The sequence below is a fragment of the Poecilia formosa genome, unplaced genomic scaffold, assembly GCF_000485575.1.
Source record: "Poecilia formosa unplaced genomic scaffold, Poecilia_formosa-5.1.2 Scaffold373, whole genome shotgun sequence".
Lineage (NCBI taxonomy): Eukaryota > Metazoa > Chordata > Actinopteri > Cyprinodontiformes > Poeciliidae > Poecilia > Poecilia formosa.
The window spans coordinates 406,098-432,594 of record NW_006800312.1 but is presented as its reverse complement, the minus strand read 5'-3'; the positions used below and the strand labels follow the sequence as shown (position 1 = coordinate 432,594).

At 38.6% G+C, this 26,497-nt stretch overlaps 1 protein-coding gene across 2 annotated transcripts in view; it reads right to left on the bottom strand.

Moving 5' to 3' along the window:
• Positions 1–4,241: 4,241 nt before the first annotated feature.
• The window catches only part of plcb3 (phospholipase C, beta 3 (phosphatidylinositol-specific)), a 62,490-nt gene continuing 40,234 nt past the window's right edge, over positions 4,242–26,497 (bottom strand). For both annotated transcript variants that reach the window (XM_016662427.1, XM_007575242.2), the window contains 31 exons: positions 23,534–23,668; positions 23,339–23,418; positions 23,072–23,125; positions 22,531–22,603; positions 20,221–20,321; positions 19,963–20,129; positions 19,358–19,504; positions 19,046–19,203; positions 18,316–18,398; positions 18,085–18,169; positions 17,330–17,468; positions 16,953–17,042; positions 16,785–16,858; positions 16,608–16,704; positions 16,378–16,462; positions 15,825–15,949; positions 14,231–14,385; positions 13,981–14,142; positions 13,792–13,891; positions 13,570–13,674; positions 12,839–12,924; positions 12,609–12,720; positions 11,846–11,890; positions 11,625–11,734; positions 10,882–10,949; positions 10,630–10,765; positions 9,856–9,932; positions 9,622–9,702; positions 9,415–9,472; positions 9,127–9,213; positions 4,242–7,055 (listed from right to left, as the gene is read on the bottom strand). In XM_016662427.1, the coding sequence (XP_016517913.1) occupies positions 6,765–7,055; positions 9,127–9,213; positions 9,415–9,472; positions 9,622–9,702; positions 9,856–9,932; positions 10,630–10,765; positions 10,882–10,949; positions 11,625–11,734; positions 11,846–11,890; positions 12,609–12,720; positions 12,839–12,924; positions 13,570–13,674; positions 13,792–13,891; positions 13,981–14,142; positions 14,231–14,385; positions 15,825–15,949; positions 16,378–16,462; positions 16,608–16,704; positions 16,785–16,858; positions 16,953–17,042; positions 17,330–17,468; positions 18,085–18,169; positions 18,316–18,398; positions 19,046–19,203; positions 19,358–19,504; positions 19,963–20,129; positions 20,221–20,321; positions 22,531–22,603; positions 23,072–23,125; positions 23,339–23,418; positions 23,534–23,668 (3,366 nt within the window). In that variant the 3' untranslated portion in view covers positions 4,242–6,764. The remainder of the gene's footprint in view (positions 7,056–9,126; positions 9,214–9,414; positions 9,473–9,621; positions 9,703–9,855; positions 9,933–10,629; positions 10,766–10,881; positions 10,950–11,624; positions 11,735–11,845; positions 11,891–12,608; positions 12,721–12,838; positions 12,925–13,569; positions 13,675–13,791; positions 13,892–13,980; positions 14,143–14,230; positions 14,386–15,824; positions 15,950–16,377; positions 16,463–16,607; positions 16,705–16,784; positions 16,859–16,952; positions 17,043–17,329; positions 17,469–18,084; positions 18,170–18,315; positions 18,399–19,045; positions 19,204–19,357; positions 19,505–19,962; positions 20,130–20,220; positions 20,322–22,530; positions 22,604–23,071; positions 23,126–23,338; positions 23,419–23,533; positions 23,669–26,497) is intronic.

Sequence of the window (26,497 nt, the reverse complement as noted above, 5' to 3'; positions counted from 1 at the left end):
TGGCTGTTTTCACAAATGCAAAAAAATATCTAGATATAATTAAATATTCCAAAAACTGATGTAAAGTTTTAATGAAGATGGCGGCCTGACAGAACGCCTAAGCGTTATTAGTTTATTTACTGTAATTCTATCAAAATGATTTTACTTTTTGGGAGCTTCATCAGTATTTATGTAACTGAGTATAAAGAGCGACTAGAAGTTTCTACAACGCAGTTTAAATTAAACACAGTCAACAAAACGAGAAACACTTCCTGTTCTTGCAGAGTTTTAATGTTGGCAGTAACTGTATCTTCTTTAAAACTCTTCCACTTTCCTTGTTCATCACGTTCCTTTGTCATTTAAAATTAACAACAGCTTTAAGCAAGCTGAATTCATTTTTACACAATTTGTGTTTCACAAACTGCGCTGGTCTTTCATAATTTAATACATTTTGCTCCATCAGGCATAAAGTCAGATTTTCCCCTGAATGCATAAATACTTACATATATTGTGTAAATAGGCTAAAAGAGCGACTGAAGAGGCGCTCTTTAATTAAAATTGATAGTATGCTATTTACTTGTGTTTAAATAATAGAAGGAAAGTGACAGGAAAATATGCATTTCTAAGCCCTTTTCAACTACCATAAACAAAGAAAAACTGAAAATAGCAAATGATTTGCATAAAGTTACAAGTTTATTACTAAATGTTCATTCATATACTTTACATTAATTAGAAAGGAACAATAAAACATTACATCCGGATCGACGTATAGTATTCCCTTTATATCTGACAGTCATTTACACTACAGAAAAACTGAACCCACATCTCGTCTCATGTATTTTGCATGACATGAAGCGAACACACTCTACTCTTAATTAATTTAACCAGTGCAGGAGTAAAATATGGGCTCATTACTGGGTGGAACTGGAGGCGAAAAATGTGACAGAGAGGCAGAGAGAGGAAGAACAGAGGGGGAAAGATGTCAGCCAGAGGCCTGAGGGTCGGCCCGAGGGAGACCTGCCACCAAATGTCTAATAAGAGGAAAGACTTCTGCTTGGTGCCGTAATATCTGCTGCAGCAATCCTGTAAGTATGATGTTCTAAATGGTAGTTTACAACGTAAATAAGAGAGAGGAAGTTAAAGTTCGTGGCTTAAAAATGATCCAGCTGGTTTATAGTGATGGAAAAGGAAAACGAACAGCAACAGAACATGGACTGGGCCACACGGGCCGTACTGCAGACTAAACAGAGCAAAAACAGCGACTATAGCCACAAGGGGAAACGGTTCTGTTTATTTTAGAGCCTGATTCTGGACACCAACAAATGACCGCATCATAAATTAGAAAATCACTTCTGAACAAAATCTGATAAACATAACAGTTAATGGTACCATACTCATTGCAATACAAACATTAAATAAGCTAAAAAAAATTGACTTAGCATTTTTGGCAGTTTTATTTTTCATCTTGTCCATATCATCCTGACTGACACCAGATTGTAGAGACAGATTTAATTAGGATTAGTTATCTGTTAATTAGTGCTAGTGCTAGTTAGCACTAGCCTGTTTGTAGTTAACGCAGGGTGTGGAAACATCACAAAGTTCTTAATAGTTAGTTGATTTGTAGTCCTCTACAAATGTGCCTTTATGATTAATGCTGGTTGTACTGATAACATAAATTAGCACTGGACAATTGCTAATTGGCAGCAGCACCACAGACTTTCACTTAAGGCTAGATTGTAGTGAAATTGCTAATTAGCACTAGATTGCTAACTAGCTCAAGCAGTACAAGCTTATATGATTGAATAGGCTCATGTGTTGCTTACTACCATTGATACTAAAGTGTAATTTGACTAATATCCAGTTTCTAACTAGATTTGGCAATATAAACTTGTACCCATAATGAGGACCAGACTGTTGTCCTTGTGCTTGTTAGCTGTAGCCTGTTGCCAACTAGCTCGACCAGAAAAAGTAGTTTAGCACTTCAGCCACTTATGGCTGTAATGTAGCAACTTTTAGTGCCACATAAAAGTGTGATACACACTATGGCACATTTTATATCAATCAAAATTAATTTAAAACCAACGAACAGGTTAAATAACAAACAAATCTTTCAGAAGGAAGTAGCACCAGTTACACTGCAGCCTTAAGTGACCCAATTCCGATTTGTCAAATCAGATTTTTTATTTTTGATTATGTGATTTCCAGTGAACTGCAAACGACCCGAAAGTGTCCCGCATGCGCAGTAATGTCACACGTAGAGAGCCAACTGCCATAAAGAAGAAGCGCTCAGTGTTTGCAGAAGTAAACATGGATGCCAATTGTTGAGTGTAGCTTACACTTTTGAAGTTGTTGTCCGACCGGAGCAGCATATTAGCAACTTAATCCTCGTTATTGTCCGTCATCATTGTTGTTTTTCTTCCAGTTTGTCATTGAAAAGATCAGATGCAGGTCGCATAAAATCGGAAATGGGTCACTTTGGGCTGCAGTGTGAACGCAGCTTGAGTGCTCTTAGTATTTTAGCATCAACTCCACTTCCACCATTCACATGACTTATGTGGCACCTTTAATTTAAATCCAAATGTAATTTTAAGCAAAGTTAACTGTATTAAAAAATCTTAATGAATAAATATTGTTCTCAATACTAATCCAGTCTAATAATTGTGCCATAAAACACCACGGCACAGATACCGCCAGGTGTTACTGCAGTCATTTTTCTACAGTTTAGGTAAATTTCCATCCTGTCTGAAAATAAGAAACTGCCTGGCTTTCAGTGAAGTTTAGAAGATTCGCAAATTTTCACCTCCAGGATCAATAATCAATAACTTTGAAGCAAACTAGTAAAAGTGCTCTGACTTGACTGTACCAGCTGAAAAATCAAAACAAGTGACACTCTGAGATCAGCGAGAGTAACCATTATGAAAATCACACAAACATGTTGGAATGATGATGTCACGAGAGGAAAATGTCCGACTCATAAAGATGTGATTTTGACGACGGTAACATCGATACTGTTGATGTTACCGATATAATGCCCAGGCGGCACTATTTGTGACAAACCTGCGCAAATCCATGCAAAGGGTTAATTTCATTCTACAACCTTATTGACACAGAACAGCAGTCAATGCAGTTTTACATTAAATCACAAAGAAATCATTGATACAGAACAAGTGTCAAACTGGAGGTCCGTGGGCCAGATCCGGCCCGCCGTGGCTTTTTATGTGGCCTTCTAGATTCTAGATTAAACACTAATTGTGCTTAAATATTATGTTTTCAGTCAAATCATTGCAGTTTTTCTGTTTACTGCCAAATTATATCAATCAGTCTCTCCAGTTTCTTGAGAATTATTGTGGAAATCCATGCAAAATCACCAAATTCCCACTTTTTTTGCACTTATACATTGGTTGGTATTTTATAGCAAAAACTTTCTTACTTGTACTAAACAGATGTTCAGTTTTAATTGATGACAGATTATAGTCCACAACCTATACGGCGAGTAATAAGAAGTCACATATACCGACATAAATGAGCGCAAATATCGCAAATATTTCCAAATTAGTACCACAAACACTTTGATTTTTATTGGAAAAATATCACAAAAAGAATCACAAAATCCTGGAGGGACTGAAAAGATGTTCAACATTATTTAATTTTAAGAATTCATTCATATATTAACAGTTTGTGAACAGGTTTTATTAATACATTCTGGGACAACCGGCCCTTTAAGTGCATTCATGATCTTGGATTTGGCCCAAAATTAAAATGAGTTTGACACCGCTGATGTAGAACATTTTCTCTCCAACCTCACAATGTAGTGTCCTGTTGGTCTATTAAAGGTGCAGTTATTTTTTGCACTTTTATGCAATACAATCTTTAAACAAACCTAAACTCAATCGTAAAGACAGTTAGAGTAAAAAATGCAGATTACCAGGTTGGATTATTTGAGATATGTACCTGATGGTTGTTTCATTAGGGTGTTTCTTAGTAAACCTTTGAATCAGAATTGGTGGCGTATGTTTGAGATGCTGGCTTGAATCTTAATTGGTGGGAATCACCACTGATCAGAATTATATCATAACTGCAGCTGTTATAGCGCAAAAATCCCCAGCAATGACATTTACTAATACATGCACCTCCGTAGATTCCTAAAGTGAAGTAAGAAATGGTTCAAAACTAACGTGCATGTGAATCGATGACCTTTCTTTGCATTCTGACACAAAACGGTACCAAATAAAACCCAAGTGCAAATAGAAAACAAACCACCCCAGTTCCTTAAAATGTATTCAGGAGGATACAGATGCTTTGCACAAGGAGCAGGTGTAACTGCAAAGTGGCTGCAATGAAACCTGCATCATGGGAACATGTTTCACAAACATCCAAAAGTGCTTTTTAACCACAGCGAAACGAGCGAGTACCTGATAATCCTGTTCGAACCAAAGAACAGAAAGATGACTTTAAACTGCACTCCATTTCCGAGCGGACTGAGAGGAATGCGTTGAGATTTTTGGTTTAGACTGATGACAGTCACATGAGTCCAGAGCAGAGCGCTTTGACAATCATCTGTTCATCTGTAAAGCTCAAGAGGTTTCATTCAAAGGAAACACTGACCCCTGCAGGTGAACGCTGCTATGACAGGTTAAAAAAAAAAAAAGGAGCAAACTAGAATTGTACAGAAAAAAACAACCTGAACGTAAACAGTAGCTCCTTGTTGAATTATTGTTACAATTCCAGTGTTTAGGACTTGAAAACATTGAGACAATAATGTTTCCCACCTTCATCTTGTATAAATCAACTAAAAATTGAACAAATCTGTTAGAGGAGCTGCAGTAATTTCACATGAACTCATGTAATCTTCCTTATTTTTGTACAAAAGCTTTGAGAAACAGATCCATTTTCTTCTCCAGGTTTATCCAATTATAAACAGCTCTAAAATGTTTGTTTTGCAAAGAAACAATTTATGTCACCAATTACAATGAAGCAGGGTGGTGGCTGCAGCATGCTGTGGGGTTACATCACTTCAAACAGGACTTATTTTAGTCAAAGTGAAGGAAATTGAGCAGATCCAAGTACTGGTAAGTCCTGACTCAAAACCTTCAAGGTGGAGAAGATTGATTAGTATCTTCGTCTTTACATCAAGTCCAATCCAGCATCCAAATCAACGAAAGAAAGACTTCACTGGATGAAAAAGGCAATGGAAAATATAAAAAAAAATACATGTGGTCGTCTGAAAAAGTTATAATGGCGTAATTTTATAATTAAATTAAAACAAACTATTGTTTTTAGATAACCGATTCATTTGATTTTCCGTTGATTTGGTCAGGATTCCAGTGAGATTAATTTATAACGGTCTCAGTGTTTTAAGCCTCAAACACCTGGAGGTTTAGCAGCTGTGTGGATGTCAGAACCGCTGAATGAACCCGTCCCGCAGGGTCCATGTAAACCCATTCCTCCAAAGAATCCATGCCAACAATCAGCTCAATCAGATATGTAATTATAGGGGTCATGAAGAAACAAAGGCAGCCAGTGCTCATAAAAAGCAAACAGGATTCCCTAAATATTACAAAAATAAAACCAAAAAAATAAAATTAGACTCGTTTTGGTTCTTCCCTCACCCCATTTTAACCTCCATCACCCACCAGCATTAGTAGTCAGTAGTAAAACTCATGTACAGCTACACATATACACAGATTATCTATACATAGTACCATCATTTCACCAGTCAGAGTGGACAAAGAGGAAACACAAAAAATAACAGAGAAAAACTGGAAACTTTGGTAGAAGCAGACCCAACGTACCATTAACTCTGTGCACCACAGTTAATTAAGGAAACATTTAGGAGAAATAAAATCTACATAAAACATTTCTTGTGTCTGCTTTGAAGCATCGAGGTTATGGAATTGGAGTTAAATCAGCCTTAAAACAACAACAACATCCTCAGGATGGAAACAGAGTCTCAGTTACATTAAGATGTCATAGTGCAGCTTATTCCACAGTAGTCCTGCTAATTTAGGTAACGTCCTCCACCAGGCTGCCATGGCACACACAGGAGATAAAAAACATTCAAATTAAACCCATTTCCATTCAGAGGGAAGACAAAAACTGAAACAGAAAGACTTACATCTAAGAGTTAAAGAGCAAAAACTGAACGCTGATCAATTAGGCTGCAGCTTGTGGTGAAGATGGTCGTGGAATGCAGAATATTTCCACAGGAAGGAAGAGGGTAGGGCTCTATCACCATCTAGTGGTCAGCTTCCGCTATTACCGTTCAAAATTTCAGATTTAAAACCTCTACAAAAAAAATCCCTTAATTTTAGCTTGAATATTTTTACATGTTTGGGTCTAAAATCTATCCAGGGTGATCATATCTGAACCAGTAAAATGTCAGATGTTGCTTTGTTCAACAAGATTTAAAGCTTTCCAGAATATACATGTGTATAAAAAAGAAGTTAAAGATGCTTGAAACACAAAGTTTCAGCTTCCCTGGGTCGCCATGAAGCAGCAAATCTGACTGGCTGCAAGACGGAGGAATACAACAATTAAAAGAGACAAGAACACTGTTTTAAATGTGTAACAAAGAAAGGTCTGATTATGACGCTAATGAAGATTTCAATTACAAATTTGTCAAAAACAGCAAAAATAAAAAATACAGCTCCGTAGACAAAGACAAAACAGTGATTTCTTTTAAAAAAAAGAATACAATTAGTAGATAATCCATAATCATTTCTACCCCACACGCGATCACTTTAGACCCCTGTCTTGTTTTCTCTCTCTCTGTAAAATGTAAAAGTCTAGTTGAAAGAAAGTTCTGACTCCGACAGGGCAGGAGTTGTGGAGGAGGACATGGAGTCGTGCAGCGAACCCAGATTATTGTCCATGCTCTTGTCGAACGATCTCGGGAACCAGGGCGTGGAGCAGTTGGAGGGCGTGCTGGAGGTGGGGCTGCTGTGATTGGATAGGCCAGATAACGGGGAACCCATACAGGCGCCTTTGTTTTGTAGGTCCGAAGGAAGGTACTGACTGATCTCTCTCGGCAGCTGACGGTACTCCTCCTCCAGTTTTTCATTCAGCTGCGACTCAAGCTGCTCAGGAGCACAAAGACAAACACAGGGGGTTCCAGAAAACTGTAAAACAGCTGAAACACTGGGTGCCTTTAAATCTCAACTTAAAACCCACCTGTTTAGAGCTGCTTATGGCTAAATTAGGGTTAGAGTGCGGATTTTGATGTCTTCGATGTTTTTAATGTTTTTATCTTTTCTTTTTATCTATTTATTAATTTCTTTTTATTTCTCTTTCTCACTGTTTACGTTTTAATTATGTACACGATAACAACAGAAACGTAAGTGAATTTTAAAAGAGCTTTATCTAGAGGTTAGAGTCCTTGTCAAATGGCGTTTTGACTAAAGTCCGAAAGGTTGGAGTCCTTGTCAAACGGCATTTTGACTAAAGTCCGAAGGGTTGGAGTCCCAGTTGACGGCGTCTCAACTAAAGTTCTACAGCTTTTTATTTCTCTTTCTCACTGTTTACGTTTTAATGATGTAAAGCCCCCCGGAAAACATGTTAGAGTCCCAGTTAAATGACATTTAACTAAAGTCCTAAAAGGGGTGCGGGTTTTAATGTTGTTGTTTTTTTTAAATCTATTTCTATTTCTCACTGTTTATTACATGCTGTTTTTATTTTAATTATGTAAAGCACTTTGAAATGCCTTGCTGGTGAAATGTGCTATACAAATAAAATTTGATTGATTGATTGTAAGCATAAAGTTTCTGAGATAATAAAAGTCATTTTTAAGCACCACTTTATATCTTTGCATCTTTTCTTTGTGTACCCAACATTTGTGGTACCCAGGATTATTGAGCTATTTGAAGTCACCCCCTAAGCCATTTTTATTTTCTTATCTGTGTTTTAATTATTTGTGCTGTGTGGAGCTGACTCTCATTCACTACTAGGCGTAGTGAATGAGAGTCACTACTCCGTTTAACCGTTATGGAAATGATTGTGAAGTCATTTCCGGTGTAATACCAATTAACGCCAAAAGATGGCAGTACTGGCACGCGCGCAGCAGAGAGACTCACGCCGAAGTCTTACTCGCGTCAGCTCTACTGACGTCAGATGCGGATGTCAACATCAGAGAGTCACAACATCGCTACGAAGCCGCTACTAAGAAAGTGATTTCTGTTTTTCACAGGTGGCTCCTGGGCATATGGGGCAGTTAGATGGCTAGGAGTTTCCTTCTGTAAGCTAGAGGTGAGGTGACCGTTACCTGCTGTTAGGCTAATCGTTAGCCACATTTAGCATGTCTGTTGAAGAGATAGGGAAGTTTAACGGTTATTTTTCCCCTTTATTTTAGATTAGCAGGGTTTTATATATATATANATATATATATATATATATCCATGGTGCATTAATTCGTTTTTATTAGTAATGCACGTTAAGTTTATGATTGTTTATGCTGACTATTGTTATTTTTTTATATATGTAGCAGATTATACAAAGAATTGTGTACTTATCAAGATCTTAGTCTGAGTTGTATCTATGAAGAAAAATCTGAATATAAATATCAGTCAGTGCGCTGTGATCAAGGAAACCACCACTAAGAATGTGATTTCCGTTTTCACAGAATAAAAGACAAAATAAGAGCATATGTAACATCAGCAAAATGTTTTCTAATGTTTAAATCTGACTTTTTGTGGTTTTCTGTTTTGTTGCTTTGTTTGATTTCACATTGTTGTGCTTATGTAAATCAACTTTGAGTGCTTAGACAAGCGATATAAAAATACATTACCATTAAATAAATCAGTAACTACGTTCTCAACAATAATTAGCTGCTGCTGTGATACTCTGATTTTGCGTGAACTAACAAGAAAATTGGACATTAGTGCTTTGACTTCTTTCAACCACATGTAGCATTAGCTTGAAGGGACATTTTAAGTCAAATTCAGGTTTATTTGTATATGACATTTCAGAAACAAGGCGGTTTAAAGTGCTTTAAATGAACAGCTCTGGCACACCTCAGATACCATGTTTTAGTATGCCAGTTCATTTAAATCAGACGTGTAGCAGCCATACATGCAGCACAGTAGGACCAGAGGAAACCTTGTCTAGATTAAAGTATTTCTCTTTCTTGTAATGATTAGTTTTGCCTACACTCACCTGTGTAAGCAGACTTTCCATCTGCTGCGTCATTTCCAGATGCTTCAGTAAGAACTTCTCTTTTCTCATGCTTTGCAACTTCTCAAGCTGGTGAGGAGCAAGTGGAGATTTTAGGTAAAACCAGGAAGAAAAACAGCATAAAATGACAAAGAAAAGCTCATCAAAGTCACTGAAGTTGCTGGTCCAGACAAATTGGCCCCAGATGAAGCCCAGAACAGAAAACTGGGCTGTAAATTAAGTCATTTTAAACTTGCTAGGAGCTTTAGTGATGCACATGAGTTGGATTACCTTGCGAAAAATCTCCACACAATCGTTTATGTGTTTCTTGTTGAAATCAGATAATTTCCTAGAGAGACAAAAATAAGAACAAGGATAAAACATAATGAAGGTCAAAGAGAGCAGTGAAAGACAACGGAGACCTGGATCTAAAAAATAAACTAAGCATTTTATCTCAGATTGATAAAACAGGTAAATGGAAATTAAATGTTTTTGTACAAGTCAGAATCTTTCTTCTTTGCTTCTACAAGGTTCTGTATTCGCTTCTTTTCCAGGATCTTTTGGATTTCCTTCTTCTCCCTGCAGACACAGTCACAGATTAACTGTATACATATAAAAAGAAACCAAATCAACCTGATTTAAGAGACGTAGCTTTGAGTTAAGAATATGGAGAAAGTCCAACCAGGAGCAAAATGAATCCTGGAAAACTGTAGCGTTGGCTGTTGCTCTTACTTGGTGCAAGTGTCTGTGAGCTTCTTGGTGTGAAGTTCTTGATATTCAGTCACCATCAATTTTAGCTTCTCGTGCTCCTGAGAAGAAACAGCAGCAGGTTTTTCAGTAAGAGGCTGACAGGCGAAGCATTTCGGACCAAACTGTCCTGTGTAGAATCTAGAGAGTTTATTTCTGAAATGTCTGAAAATTTGAATAAGAAAAAGATAATTTTTTATTAAACAAGTATTGCTAGTGCACATAATCGGGAGAGCAGAGAGAGAAGGAGGAAGTTCAAACCATCTCTTCCAATGATTATCATGAACAAGGATCATATCCCCTACTCCAACGTCTGTCTGCCCGGCTTTTTTACCAAACGGCCTGACAGAGATTTAAAGCGGAGCGTCAAAAGCTTGTGAAATATTGTCTCTGCTGCCGAGAACTTGAGCTGCTAGCATCTCATGATGGTCATCAGACTCTGCAGAAACTTGGTGATTCTGGCGTTCTGCACTTTCACAAAAACACGGAGCTAAGACCTGGATTTTATACACCTTTGGCCAAAGCAGTAGAACTAGTAGGAAGTCGATACTTTTTACCAATACAGCATGACTGTAATGAATTAACTCTTCAGTTACTGTCTTATAAATCACTCCAGATCCACCTGTTTGCTTCTCTTACTGGGCTGGAGGTCAGCGAGGTCAGTTACGAAATGTCCCTGCGGTCCAGAGAACGACCGTTAAAGCATCTCAGTTTCTTAGAGCAACTGGTGCTTTCAGCTTTGTGTTGAAGTGTTGTTACCTCTGCCTGGTGCTGCAGTTGCATCTGTTTTTCCTGCACATAGAGGCTCTGCCGCAGTTCCAGCAGCTCCTGCATGTTATACTCCCAGAGCTGGGCCTTCTGCTTCTCCAGGTCTCCAATCTTGTCCTGGGAATCACTGGAGCAGAGGGGAACACTTGTTCAGCACCTTTCGTTCACCTTTTACTTTCATCTTCACATCGCTGTCTTCTTTCATCCGTTTCATCCCTCTTCCATCCTTCAGGCTTTACTCACCCTTTCTTGATGCTACGCTTGAAGTTTTTCTCAATGGTGGCGCGCTTCTTTTGACTTTCAGACTGAATCTAGGGTTGGAGGGGGGGGAACACAATGAAAAACCAAATACAGTTTGGCACAAGAAAGTATTTGTATGCTAACTTGCTTTCTTGAACAAGTTAGGATAGATCTATGAACTATACAACACATGTTTATGACATTTTTTTTTGTACAAAATCATTCCTAGATGATGAAATTTTAGTTTGGTCAGTTCTGCCTGTTTTGAGCTTCTTTCAGAATGAGCTGTTTTGGGGCCTCTTGTCACTTTGAATCCAAATAAGCTGCTCCCCAACTCAACGTTTGGGGAGCAGCTTATTTGCTCCCCTAATAAGCAAATATTTGGGGAGCAAATATTTGCTCCGTTTCATGGCTGCAAACGGATGTGGAATTATATATCCGTACATCGTTGAGAAGCAGAAGTGGAGCCTCCTGCACAATCAAAAAGAATGCAGCAACTGGTTTCTGGATGGAAGTCAATAACAAAACGCTTGTCTTTTCCAGCAGCCATTGTACATCGCATACAGTTGACCAAACATGCTGGAGCTCTTCTTGGGTTGCTATGCAACAGTGTGATGCCCTTCAATTGTGACTCAACAATTGGGAGATTTCTGAAACGTCTCATCTTCCAGACACCAAAAAACATTAACTTATTACCAAAAAAATGACTGGATGTTCTTTTTAAGCTTTTTCTATTTTGCATTTACCTTCTTTTGGTTTTTCTTTCGCAGCTCACTGAAGTCTTTAAGTTGTTTCTTTTTCAGCTTGGTGAGATTCTTTTGCTGCCTCAGATCCTCCAGAGACATACTTGGGATATCTGAAATATAAACATCATTTTAAGTCCAGCTTATTTCAACCCTGATGGCTGTTTGTCAAACAAGACAACTTCATTCGTTTCAGGGTGGAAATAAATGCGTTATAATCTTACCTGTGACTATGGATACTACGAAATCCTCCTCCGTAGGACTTTGCACTACAACAGGAGGCAGAGAAAACACTCACAGCTCATGTGCAACAGATGATGGACAAATTAATCATTCCCAGAGTTGTTCAACAACAGGAGAGGTTGGTTTGAATGCAAATTCAGCTAAATTTACTGCAGATCCACAATAAAATACATTCACCGATTGTCATTAAAATGTCTGAATTGGAGCTTCTGAACAGTACGATGCCTTAAGAAGTATCCCTTTAACGTTTCCACATTTTGTCTCAAGAGAACAACAAACATAAAAGTCTTTTGTTTGTAAATCTTATGTGATAGAGTCATGCTAACGCTCCAGCTTTAGGCTGGTGTAGGGTTAATGTCCTTACACCCTGTCTCCTGTTAAACTGCATCTTTAGTGTTGCTTAGGCTGGAGATCTGTTCAGAGGTTGAGATGTTGGTTTATAACCCAACTCTTCTTCAAATGTCTTCACAATTTTCTCTTTGATCTGTGTGACGATGTGTTCCTTGGCCTTCATGATTCTTGCACATTTACGAACATCAGCTTAGTACACATTACAGCTCTTCTCTGCAGTTCTCTCGACTGAACCAGTGTTGCATCTGGTGGCTAATGTAACACTAAAAAACCCTGCTGACCTGCAGGTCTGGTTTAAGCAGTTTCTAGTTGGCACAGGAGTATCTATAAGCTTTTACATAAACTGTCACTCCAGTGCCGACACTCAAACAGTGAATTTGTGGATGTGCCTACCTGGTGCAGGTACCCACTCAGGAGTCTCTTCTAAAGGACTGCTGGGAAGAGCCGGCTCAGGGGGAAGGAGTGAATCTGGAATGTCCTCCGTCTCAGTCATCTTGTCTTCTGACTGTTTTCAAAAAGTAAACATTTCATATATTAAAACAGATTACAATGGACGATAGATGAAGAACACCAAAGACATGCTCACTAACTCATACACAAATTAAAGTGTATTTTTGTCTTACATCCTCCATGAGATAAGTGAGCATCTTTTCTCTTGCCTCCAACTGACTGATGTGCTTAATGGGGTTGGTCAGAGCTTCGATATACTCTGGGTACAGAAAAACGAAGAAACACCAGAGGCAGATTAGCATAACTTTATGAGATTATGGCGTTTAACTGTTAATTAGAAAGCCATAAATAACAGTTTGAAAAGTTAAAACATTTTTTTTTTTTAAAACTGTGCGGTATAAAATGTAAACGTTAAGTGTTTTGTTAATAAGGACGTTAAATAAAACAACGAATATGCTAACAACATGACAGGCAGGCGAGCTGCTAATCAATGCCAACCAAGTACAACATTGGTGGCAACTGCAAGATTGTTTCTTTGCTAGAAAAATGGATTTCAAATATATCAAAGCATTTATTTAAACTCATTTATTTCAATAAATAGAATAAAGAGACACTAGCTACATAAAAATGTTGCTAGCTAAAAATGGAGATTAACTTCTGTGAACAGTTGCTAATTTGTCAAAGAAATAAACTAAAAATCCTTTATAAAAGGAAAATAAAAAAAGAATGAAAAACACAGGAGATTCCTAGCAGCCGTTGATTCCCACTGGACTGCGGCAGTAACTTGCCCCGATACTTCTTGTTGATTTAAAGATCATCATATCATTTAAGTTCCAACTGAAGGATGATAATTTTAAATGGCAGGTGGTTTTCCTTAGTAGCGAAATTAATTTGGCAAATTTACCCAAGTGTTGATTAGGGACAAAGTCCTTAGCTTCAATGTAAACCAGCAGAGAGGCCATTAATAGCGGCTGGTTAAACTCGGTCCTCAGGTTGATGTAGCGGTAGCCTAAGAAAAAAGACAAAGGGGCACCTATTAATGATAGATAAAACATTCCTGCAGACATACATTGTAATTTAGTAGTAGTACTTTGCTTTCAGATTACATAAATATCAGAAAGCTCACCACGTTTGAGGGAAGACACTGGGAGAATTCGGTGTCCAATGAACCTGCCGTTTTCCTCATATGCAGATATCCTCAGAGAGGCCAGTGAGGGGAGAATCACCTGGAATGTATTGAAACCAACACACCAGTTTTAAAAAAGGATGTACGACAGAAGACGAAATATGGGAAAAAGTTTGCTTTGTGAGCAACCTTGTAGAAGACGAAGTCCCCATCTTCCCACACGGGGTCCATGGAGTTCCCATTGGAAGTCCTGGTTTTGAACCTCCTCTTTGTATCTCGTGGAAGTCCAAACAGGTTGACCTCCACATACACACCGACCTTTTTATCTGTCAGGAACTGACCTGAGATTATCTGATGGAGGGGCAGCAACACAGTTATAGCACGATGACACAGGCTGTTTTACTCAGACAATAAAAAACACAGACAGCTTGGTTCGTACCCGAACTGTCACCGTATTGGCAACAATCCCATCCACGATTTCTTCCGTATAGGGGTCAAACTGTTTGTCCCCCCTGGTCATGATCTCTGGCTTCAGCAGGTAGCCGCTGTGGCCATTATACTCAAATACGCCCATGTTCAGCTGCATGGGGAGGTCTGAGAGAGAACAGAAAACATTTTACAAAATTTACAGAAGGGAGAAGATTTGGTAACACTTTATTTGAAGGGGGGTGAATAAGACTGACATGACACTGTCATAAACATAACACCTGTCATGCACATGAATAAGCCTTCATGAATATTTATGACTGTTGTCATAAAGCGTCATTTGGTAAATTATGACACTTTTAATACGAAGTTGACATTATTCAAAATGTCTTTAACCAATAAATCATTACTGATATAAATTTGTTATAAAAGTATTACTGATTGCACTTTAAAAATTAGGTATCTTTATGTTATTAAAGGTAAAGTTTGAACAGTAATGATTTCTTGGTTAATGTCAAGTTGTCATAACAAAGACATTTTAAATAATGTCAACTTTGTATTAAAAGTGTCATAATTTACCAAATGACACTTTATGACAAGTCATAAATATTCATGAAGGCTTATTTATGTGCATGACAGATGTTATGTCATGTTTATGACAGTGTCATGACAGTCTTATTCAACCCCCTTCAAATAAAGTGTTACCAAAGATTTCTGTGAAGGCTGACATAGGAGTGTTTCCTAATTATTTTATTGAAACAAACAGACATCACACTGAGAAATTTAGTTCAGTAGAATAAAAATTACACTTTAAGAATGGCTTTTTTCTCTTGTTGAAAAACAGAAAAGCTATCGTCAAGACTTGTTCACATGGTAAGATTTTAAAATGATCGGGCCGATTTTCAAAACCTGACAATAAAGTTTCAGGTATAACAAGTTTTTTTGTACAGTGTGTTGTGTTCAGCCACAGGGTGAAAACAACACACCAAACATGAACAGATTAAACTCAACAACATTCAGGAAATCTCACCAAACCTCCCTAGACCAAATGTGAGTTTAGAATAAACAAACATGGCCGACTGGGAAGTAGCAACAGTGAGAGTTTATGGACTATTTTTAAGATGGCAGTTGTCTTCCGTGTATTTTGGATGCCCCTCCATCGCGCTTTCTGATTGGCCAAACATCACATTCAACTGGTTGCGTTACTCGCTTGTTTTCAGGGGACACCACACGCTGCGATATGGGCCAAGACAACAGAACATGTTGAATATCTCAGGTTTTAGACCAGCAAATTCCCCATCACGCCACCAGTTATTCTGCGCCTTCTGAGCAGACTGGATCGCTCTGAACTCCCCAAACACGACAGGAATATTTCCTAAGATTATGTTAGGAGTCATCATGACATTCGGGGCCTCTTGATCATCACACCTCTAGTTGTTTTAAACATATTACCTATTGCTTTGACGGGTGAGTAAGGGAATCTACGTCAGAGTGTTTTACAGATTTTTACCAGAGCTGCCAGTGAATGTCAAAGGCGCTTTACACGTCAGCTTTAGAGAGCAACAAACACAAATCCAAAGAATCAAGGCTGAATTAACAGTGGTTACCAAGAGTCTGAAAGTTCAGTGCCACCATCTGGCATCCGATGTTCCAGAAGAGCTGAGGCATGTAGTTGGAGCTGTCAACCCTCGTTCCTTTGGGGTAGATCCGGCTCAGCTGCTTCTTATTATACCTGGAAGAGTCCTGTCAAGGATCAACATGCTGAACAGATACAGGGAGGCGGAACATCTGCAGATTCAATTTATTACATGCTGGAAGCTGCAAGACTCAAAGTTCAGTTCCTGATTGTGTCCAGGCCGATGTTTGAACAAAGAAGGTGGATCAGTTGGTTGGTATATCAGCAGTACCACTTATGATGTCAATTGTTTATATAATATAAGTGAAAATGTAGAGTCTGCAAATAAGGGACCAGACTTTTGTTTGTCCAGAGATCCTAAAATACATATCCCAAAACCAACACCAACCAACAACTTAACAGTATGGATTCTGTCTCTGCTGGGAGGAATACGGATTTGGAACCTGAATATCCATTTTCTGGAATTTGAGAAATACTGGCAGAGAGATTAGCACACAAGCTCTGCTTCAAGCTTTTAAGGATACGCAAGACACTCAAAGGGGAAGGTTTTCAGGATTTCTATGGCTTTGGTTTCCACAAATGAAGACATCTCGTAGTGCCTTCTCCTCCCTGATGAAACAGAAGGTGGTTAGGATAAATATTAGGAAGTGGTAAAGGAACATGAAAGAAAATTTTGATGATAACACAAAAGCGCTGAAAGATATCCTTTTGCCGCCGTCTCCAGCCTTCTCATCATCAGCAGACACACACTCACTCAATGCATTGTCAAAGCCCTTGAATTTAACAGGTTGGATGTAGTTGACGAGATTGGACATCTCCTCAGTAGCAGACACTTCGTTTAGGGCTGTACCCTGAGGGGAGAAGATCGCAGGAATCCATCAGCAAGCCACCCAAAGAGACCATCAAAGGGCCAATTAGCCATTTGTGATACCTCTTCACTGGCGACCTTTTTCCCCTCTGGCAGCATCTCATTCTCCTCTTCCTCCTCACTCTCTCCTTCCCCTCCTGCCAGAACAGGATAAATATATCCAGAAAAAAACATCTGTATGTGTGCTGGTCAAATCCATTCAACTCTGTTTGACAATACCGAGCGACTTACGTTGCCCGGGGTCTTTGGCCGCCTTCTCAGCCTGCTTTTGGTCGCCGTTGGACAGGATCTTCTGTCCCTCTGTGTCTGTGAGGGGCGAATCTGCAAAACCAGCCGCCATGTGTCAGCTTAAGTATGTTTGCCAAAAGTTTTAAATCACCAAGAGTTTATTAACTCTTTGTCTCTAAGGAGCCATTTGTAGTTTATGTAGGCTGGGCACCAAACTGTGGTATCCGACACTCAAAATCTAACCCAGTTAGGTCCTATTGCTTGTTCATCCGTTTTGTTGCACTTTTTCCCTCCACACAACTTTTTATTATTCTTCTTGGATACAGTTACTTTAGCAATGACATTTTATGGTTCACCCGTGTGACTGTCTGCATCCGTACCCCGAGAGGGCGACGGCTGGGTCGGGACGGGGTCTTTGCGCCGTACGGTTGTCTTCTCAAGGTGAGGCTTCTTCTTGTTTTTGATCAGGATCTTTCCCAGCAGGTCTTGTGGTGAGGGAAGAGGGGTGTCTTGTTCCAGCTAAAACCCATACAGATGATAAATGGTAATGTTTGAGCCAAAATGAAACAGGATTGACACTAGATTAACAATAATAATAATAATAATAAATAACTAGGTATCTTTTAATTTCATCAGATATAAGACACAAACTTCAGACTCAGAGCCAAACTCGGTGTTTAAAACTGAAGCTAAAGCTATAAGAATTGTCGAAACATGAATGTTTTTGTTAAATTTTGCAACACAGAAATTAAAGAAGTACTTTATTTTGCTTAAGAACAGGCTTGTCAATTCTGGTTTAACTCATAAAATTAATGGGGAAACATTTGAACATTAACCGAATGATCCCCACATTCACATATTAACAGTTAAAATGTAATATTCTCACTTGTGTTACTTTGCATGGATTTCTGGCTATGATTAAACATATTCATGTTTGTGTATGATACAATTTGCTAAAATTACCCCCCAATTTACTGTTAATTCCCCCAATTTCTAAGGAAAGTTTCCCCCATCTGCCCTCCCCTTTATTGCCCCGCTGTGGGGTCGTGGGTCAGATTAAGCAGATACGAGTATCACAAGGGATCTATCAGATGATTGAGGTTGGACAGCACAGAGAACACAGATTTGAGTTTACCGGATATTTATCCAGCGGATCAATGAGCAGGGCGTCTCCAAAAATCGTCCTGCAGTACTCTGCCATCTTGGCCTGCTGCTTAGGTCTGAAATAACAGAAACTTATTAGAAACTGGAGCCCCACATGCCTTCAAGCATCAGTGGCCAAGTTTAGTGGCTAAAATAAACTAGCATACAGTTCACAGAAGAGCCACATGCAGGCAGCCTGTGACAAAGTTTTAACTAGACTTACGAGTCAACGTGGTTTTCAAAAGACAGGATGACAGGATAGGGGGAAGCCTTGAAAGCAGTCTCTGCTATTGCTTCAATCACATCCTGCAGGCCACGACAGGAAGAGGACATTTAAAATGTGAACGTCTCAGATCATAAAATACATCTGAAAAATAAATAAATACTTTTCTTATTGCCACATTTCTGCTTCTGCCTGAATTGGTTTTTACCGTTTTTGTCTTGAGGAACACATGACCCGAATGCATTCAGTGACGTTCTTGATGCTCCCGTGAGCTAACTGCTTCACTATGTTTGCTTCACTCATATTGTAGAAGTCTATAGAGCTACAATAACCAGGAATTCAAACCAAAGCATTGCAGCTGTACTTTATATAGACCATTCGTAGATGATTTACATGCCACACTGAATGATTTAAAAGCATATGTCTTCTTTAAAACTGACAAATTTACATATGCTGGGGAATATTGCCTTTCCTGCTCATAGAGCTGTGAGACTGTCATGCAGAAACAGTCTTCATTCAGAGGCCTTTGCAGGTATGCTGCAAGACTGACTGCTACAGGAGACCCTTCCTGCCCACAGCATCGCCATCGACAACGACTCTTTGAAGGATGTTAAGAGTTACAACAACATTTAATTTCCACTTGGGATAAATAAAGCATTTTTGAATTTTAGCTGAATTTGAATAAGTGTTGAAAGAGCTGGATTAGTGGCTGATAAGACCGGTGCGTCACCTTGAATGGGATCTCAGTGGTCATGGTGAACCCGTGGGTGATGTAGGGCTCCTCGTCTGGTGGTTTGCCCTTCCAGCAGTCCAGCTCAATGCAGCGGCAGCCGGTGAGCAGCACCTGCCTGTACATCTCCACCGATGACGCGCCTGTCAGCTGACCCACTGGCGGTAGGCAGAGAGACACACAGCTGCATGTTCAAACTGAGCCACCGGGGATTTAATTAAAGCTTTGCAGCTTTAAATAAGCACCTTGAATCTTTTCAGTTAAATAAACCACCGAAGGTAAAGATGTAGATTCTTCTGGAGAGCGTTTTACCTGTGAGGTATGTGTTGTGAGAGGAGTTTATAAAGTAGTGAGCCAGCGGATGGGTCATGTCATCAAAGAGGTCAAGCTTTTCTAGAGGTAAGCTATTGTTTTCCTCGCTGTTGAGGAATCGACTGAAACCCTGCAGACTGAGCTGGTCTGCAACAGAAAGACAGACAGACAGACCAGGTGTGGTTTTTATTATTCGAAACATTTACAATTAAACAAAGCAAATTTCAAACACAGAAGTAAAACAAAGCCTGAAGAATAATGATCTGATTTCTGGTCTTTATAAAAGCTTGGTTAGAAAAAGGCAAAAGTTTGTGTTGTACTTCACATTTTGTATTGTAAGAAAATTTACCTGATTAAAAATAAAAAGTTTGCATCTGCACCTGTGACGGGTCAAATTTGTGTCATTCTTCAATTGCAGCTGGGTGGCATGAAATAAAATCACTCCAAAGGCCATAGATTTGGGCCAGAATTTGGACACCCTGTCATAAACCCATCCTAACATGTTCAAGGAAGAATACTACGTCCCCTGAACTATTCTTTACATGGCTATTGTTGCTTCATAACACTATTTAGCCAGATCAAGAAAATAAATCTGAACTGCTAACCTCTCTCCAGCTGGCTGAGGTTGCTCTCAAACTTCTCCATGACCTGTCGGACCTGGTCTCGTTTCAGGGGGGGGTACAGCACCTCGTTCAGCCTGGAGTCCCGCTGCTTGTCGTTGAGGAAATCCAGGAACTGGTCGAGAGAGATGAATGGTTTCCTCCGAGCACCACTGAACGAGAGACAGAACCGTATCACCGAGGAGTGACCCCAAAAATCTGGGCGATTAGGTTAAAAAGAGGAAAAGCTAAAGGTACAAATACCATTCCTCAAAGATGCTCTGCAGTTCGGGTCGGATACACAAGTTGTCGAGGAACTTTAGAAAAACCTCCCACGTCAAATCATCGGTCTTTATACTTTCAGACTGCAGAGAGATCAAGACGGAGGATTGGAAGATTATAAACAACATTATCTGGTTATTTATCAAATACAGATAACTTTGTTAACCCCAAGTCACTTAAAATAGGAAGAGACAAAAACTATCTGGTTCCAGCTGTTTGTTTCTAAACATAATGATAACGTATCAGGTTTATTATATATATATATGTTATCACAAATTACCTCAATTTCCCAAAATTATTTTTCTTTCAATTTGTATTATATAACTTGTGTTCACTAAACAGGTTTTATTCCTTCAAAGGAGCTGTTTGAGAGAGATGTGGCAATTTGTAGCAATGTGTTTAAAGTTAGTGACGACCATGGCTCCACAACACTTTTCACCAACAGGTGGCACCAGAGCAAAGAGACAAGCACACAGAGCTCTGTCAGCCATGTTTCCAGACTTCATCAAGAAGAACAAGTCTTGTGACTTTAAAAAAGAGTTTCAGTACAGACTACAGCGAATATTCAACACGTAAGAGACCTGGCTTCACCTCAAAATCTGTAAAACTGCGATGCTGTAAGGAGTGGAACCAAGGTGGAGGAGCAGTTCCCAAACATTTTTCAGCTTTCACCCCAGACAGTAACAGAGGAAGACACAGGTGACCCCGAGCCGTTACTGGTAGAAATGTAAAAGCACTGCCAGTAAACAGCAGTAAACATAAACAACCTCAACAACCTTATACACATCCTTCAGCTACAGTCACAGTCTCCAGACCAGGACACTTATAGGATGAGATCAGAAGAAACTCATCCTACAGAAGAATCAGTCAGGAGATGGATGAAACAACAAACAACTCTGAAGCATCTACAGCACAACTGCAGATATATTTATTTCTTCATAAGCCTCTGTATTGACATAGACTTCATTGTCATTCAACTGCATGTTTAAAATTTACATAGAGTAAACTTTTATTGCAGGTCTCCAATAAAAAATAAATAAAATATTGAATAATGGTTGTTTGGCAATCTAATTTCTGGGAGTGATGTTCTGGTGGTCAAAGCAAGAAGAACTGCCAGTGAAATTAATTTCTTGAGAGAGAAAAAAAAACTAGACGAGTCACGTTGGAGTGAAAGGGGAAACTGCTAAATCGTTCAGTTTCCTCTGAAACCTTGGAAGAGCCAGTGCTGCCAGTTCATCGTGTTGGACCTGCGAGGGCTGATGAACAAGAACCAGACTTGTTTAACATCAGCAGCTCAATCAGCTGTGAGTTAATTGGCAGTAGCCAGATGCAGCAGTGCTTGTATGAACCCAAGTTTCCCACTGCTGCCCTGTTCTGCAACTAGTCACAGTCAATCAAATTGTTAGAAGTTAGGCTTCATAAAACACAAGGAGGCTCAACTAGCTTCTCTATGTCCATCTACACACTGTGGACATCTGTGGATTTTTGAGTCAAATTTAAATACAAATTATTTGTGTTTTTTTTCCTAGAGTTTTTCTCAAATACTCAACCTGGACGCACTGCTGCTTAACACGCTACTGGCTGCAGAGCAGAAAAAAGATGACTGTAGATGTTAGTGTCTGTTCCCACCATGCATGTTTCTGCATATCAGGTATATTTGGTATTTTAAAAACTAAAATAAGCAACTATAATTGTTTTTAGAGGGGATATGTGCAGATTGTAGCTATTAGCTGTTATTAAAAAAACACTTTAATATAAGGAATAATTTTCAAATATATTACTTTTCCAGACAGATTTCTAGATTTTTAAGCTGTTTCTATAAGATTTTATAAAAATGGCCCAAAAAGCACAAAAAAGCTTCAAGCTCAAGTGAGCTTCCAACTTAGCAGGCTGCTTTCTTACCCTTTAGCAAGTAATTTAGATCTGCTCTATTTAAAAGTTTGTAACATTCAGACATCTCAAAGGTAAAGTTTCCCTAAATTCAAATGATAGGAAGCTCAAAACCAGCATCTAAACCAGAGGCAGGCCTGGAACAGAACATTTATTTGAATGACAGTGAATTTATCTCAGTGCTCTCTTTTAAAACTGGAGGGAAGTTTTATCTTATGATGCTGCAAGTTAAAGAAAGAGGGAGTTATTAAATGTAAGAAATAATAAAAATCAATAATTCAGATATTCTTCATTAAGTTGATGGATCAAGTGATAAATCTTTTTCCATTTCCTTGTATGAAAGCGTTGCTGTTTGAATGAATATCTTTTGGTTAATCACAAGAGATTGCATGTATTGATTACCTTGTTGTTGTTTAGGTTACACTGCTCCATTGCAGTCTCCACCCTCTTCTTATCAGAAAACAACTTCAGAAAGCTGAAAAGCAAAAAAACATTTGGCTTGGTTCAAGTTGGAGCTAAAAGTTAACGCTGGGGTAAAAAAAGTGTGTGCCGTCTTATAGATAACAAGTTATAAATCCTAAAAAAGCAATTTTCAAAAGATGAATTCATATGTTAAGGGAAAAAAAATCTTCCCAAACCAACCTGACCCGCTGTGAAAAAGTAACTGCGCTTTTACAGCCTCATAAGTAATGCTTCCCTGGACTGGTGAGTCTTCTAACTCACTGTGGAGGATTTTTGGCCGAGTTTTCTTCATAGAGTAGGTAAAATAAATAAATAAATAATCTATAAGGGAGCAAACACTTCCCACAGCACTGTAGATTATAAATAAAGAGAAAACATTTGGCAACTTCCATGTTTTCAAGACAAAGAGCAAAGCGAGAACATGAATAGGCAACGTAGAGGTGGGTGTGTTACAGAGGGAGCAGAAAAGGCTTTTACTCACTGCTTCATAGGAATCCTCCCATCCAAATTCCCATGAAGCTTTAGTTTAGTGTACCTGAAAACAAACAGAGCACCGTTGGAAATATCTACAAACTGGGTCCTTCACACTTCCTGTTCAGATTCCACTCATTCACAGAGTTCTCCCATTTTTCAGCCCATATGTCTGGATTGAATTATCCTGGACATGTAAACTCTTTTCCATTCTCATTTTGTTTCCTGTTGACGCCCTTCAGCAGCTTCGGTTCCCTAAACTGTGAACGTGTCTTACGCTTTTTGAAGGTGCCTGTTCCTCGATGAATTCCTGGACAGTATGTTGGTCGCCAGGTCGAAGAGCTCATCTGTCCAAATCTGGAAACAAACACACATGAGGACGGCGTGTGACTCGACCGCATCGCTGTTGCAAGGCAGACAATGCTAACGACTAGCTGACGTGTGTCGGAGGGAGGCGGAGCTCCAGGATTACCTGTGTGGTTTTCTCATCCAAGCCCAACAAACAGATGAATGAGACGTTCACCATGTCCACTCCATAGACGATGGTCAGCAGCTTTGACTCCAACCCCTCTTTTTCATAGGACAGCTTCTCCCGTAACTTGGGATCCTAACAAAACAACAGAATTGTTTCATTTTTCACAATGCCCCCAAAACAACAAAGAACTAAACAATCTGAACACTGAGGACAAACACAAACTGTGTCTGTCTCTCCTGGGAGGAAGAATGTGATGCATGAGGCTCTGCATTCTAAACTAATTATCTAAATGGCTCTTTCCTCTGCTTTAGCCCACCAAATTCCCTATGGTACCTTGCATCTGTCTCACAATTAAGCATCACTTCTCCTCAGTCATGTTACAGAGGAGGGTGTAGTGGAGTAATATCCCAAGATTGCAAACTTTGATGACATAAATCACCAAAACGTTCATTTAGTTTACTGATTCAATTAAAAAACTGAAACTCATCTTATAAATACTGCTGTGGCTGGCACCGCTGCTCATGCACTTTTTTTCTTCCACTAAACTTTCCGTAAATATGCTTTGATACAGAAATTTCTTTTAGCAAAGAGGGTAGAAGATGTCGGGTCAGCTCCAATGATTAGTAACATAAAAATGTTTATTGATCAAAATTGACAGAAAAATATAATTAAAATACCCAATCTACATAATAAACCAACTACAATCTTACACTTTTAAGACTGAATTACTGAATTTAATAAATAAGCTATTTAGTTACATCCAAATTTAGTTAGGAGCACCTGTGCTGTAACTTTACAGGTGATTTAGAAGAAATATGCCATTTTTGGTCATTTTTAAAAAATGAAGATCATATAAGTGAACATTCAAACCAAAACAGCTGATATGGATGAGTTAATGATCCTGTACTTCAGGTACAACAAATGACAGGCAGATGCAAAGATATCGCCAAGGAAACGAGCCAGGTATTCAAATCTATATTGCAGCACAATCGGACCGTTGGACTTCAGGTTTTATCCTGTGACAGGTGACAGTTTTTCCTGAGGTGAGGGAGTTGAATTAACCAGACTGTTAAGGGTTTTTAAAAAACATTTATTCAAAATATTGGCTATAAGGACAATTTAGAGAACTCAGTTAACCTAGTAGTCATGTTACTAGGAAGAACATGCAAACTCCATACGGAAACTAGGTTGAGATTCAAACCAGCATCTCTCTTGCTGCAAGGCAATGGTGCTGCCAACCAATATATTTGATTTCTGACCTGCTAATTTAAATATTCCAATTTGTGAAATTTTACTTTTATTCAATAAAAATTTGGGACTGGACTAACGCATTAATTTTGATTAATTATACAGATTTTTGATTAAGTGACCACTGTTTTTTTTTTTTTCTTTTTTTAATACAAGAGTTGTTTTGAACCTTTGTATTTGCGTGTTTCTGGTACATCTGTAAATCTGATGCACAGTAAATAAAAACGTCACTTTTCTCGGCCCACTGAGGATGAATTTTTTATTTTTTTTAATGATCTCATGGGACACTGGAAAAGACTGTTGTTGTGTTCAAGTTGTGCTAACATAAGTTAGCCTAGCGAAGCTATCCAAGCCTAAGATAGCATCTCAATGCTAAACATGTAGCAGCAGCACAGACGTCCCTAAAGCCAATGTCCACGTCTACAGTCTACGTTCCTAAAGAAGTTTTTTTCTTTAAAGACGTTACATGAGTAATCAGGGGTTCCTGAAAGCTGAATGGATATAACTTTATATCAGTCTGATGGCTGAATAATCTAAATAAGAGATTAAATACAAAAAAACAATTAATATCTTTATTGTTGAACTCATACAACTGTCTATTTAATAATTTAGCATATTTTTTTTTCTTCTTTGTCAATATATAATTTTTGGGGGAAAAAAATGTAATTAGAATAAATTAATTACAGAGGCAGCATTTAAGTCGATTAAAAAATTTAGAGACCCGGCACTAATTAAAGTATATGATAATGTTCTTGATCAAATCATTTTCCCAACTCTTCTTTTTGTTCACCATTCAATAACATCCCGGCACTCTAATCAGCTGAGTTTAGTAAAGCAAGTTCTGGAGTGGAAACACCTAATTGGTTTTTTATATATATATTTATTTAAGAAAATATTCTAAACATATTTTACTTATCATTTTGAACTGTTGTGTATTTTTGAGAAGACTACACTCCTTCCTGATTGGCACGATTGTTGGTCCTTGATCTAAAATGATGCTGTTGATCTTTTAAAACCTGAATTTAGTGTTGCTGAGGCGGCCGTTTCAATGTTTGGCAGCCACAGTAACTGCACTACTACTGTGTGTTTGGTATCCAAATGAAGGCAAATCAAAACAGTAAAGTTATGGGGGCGTACATCAAAAACTGTGTCATTAAGGACCATAAAATGCTCTGCAAAGCACGCCGACCATCTGGCCAGTGCCGCGCTCAACTTATTTGATCAAATGTAATAAAACTTCTTTAAAGCTGTAAAGTCATATATGAATAAAATCTTGAATATATTTTATCTATGAGCAAATACAAATATCTACACTGCTCAACAGTCATATGTGAAGATTAGGAAAAAGCATTGTGGGTCGAGAAAAATGTATGATATGCGCAGTAAAGTGCAACTCCTAGGAGTTCCTTTGAGTGTAAGAAAGAGGGGAACCCTTTCCACGACTTAGTAAAGCTGTTTGAATTTGCTCCTAGCTGTTTGGTGCACCGGTAAATATTTACATACAGAGCATGAAGCAGCAATGAATAAACAAATGCACCACATGAAGCCCAAACAGCCATGCAGAAAGCTGTGGGAAATGCTGTGCATGGAAACAAATATTACTTAGTTAAATATAAACCCAAATATGTCCAGTATTTGCTCATGGATAAATAAAAAGGTAATGGTGAACTTCTGGTACACAGTGGAACCTGCAGGCTGCGAGGAAGGAAGGAA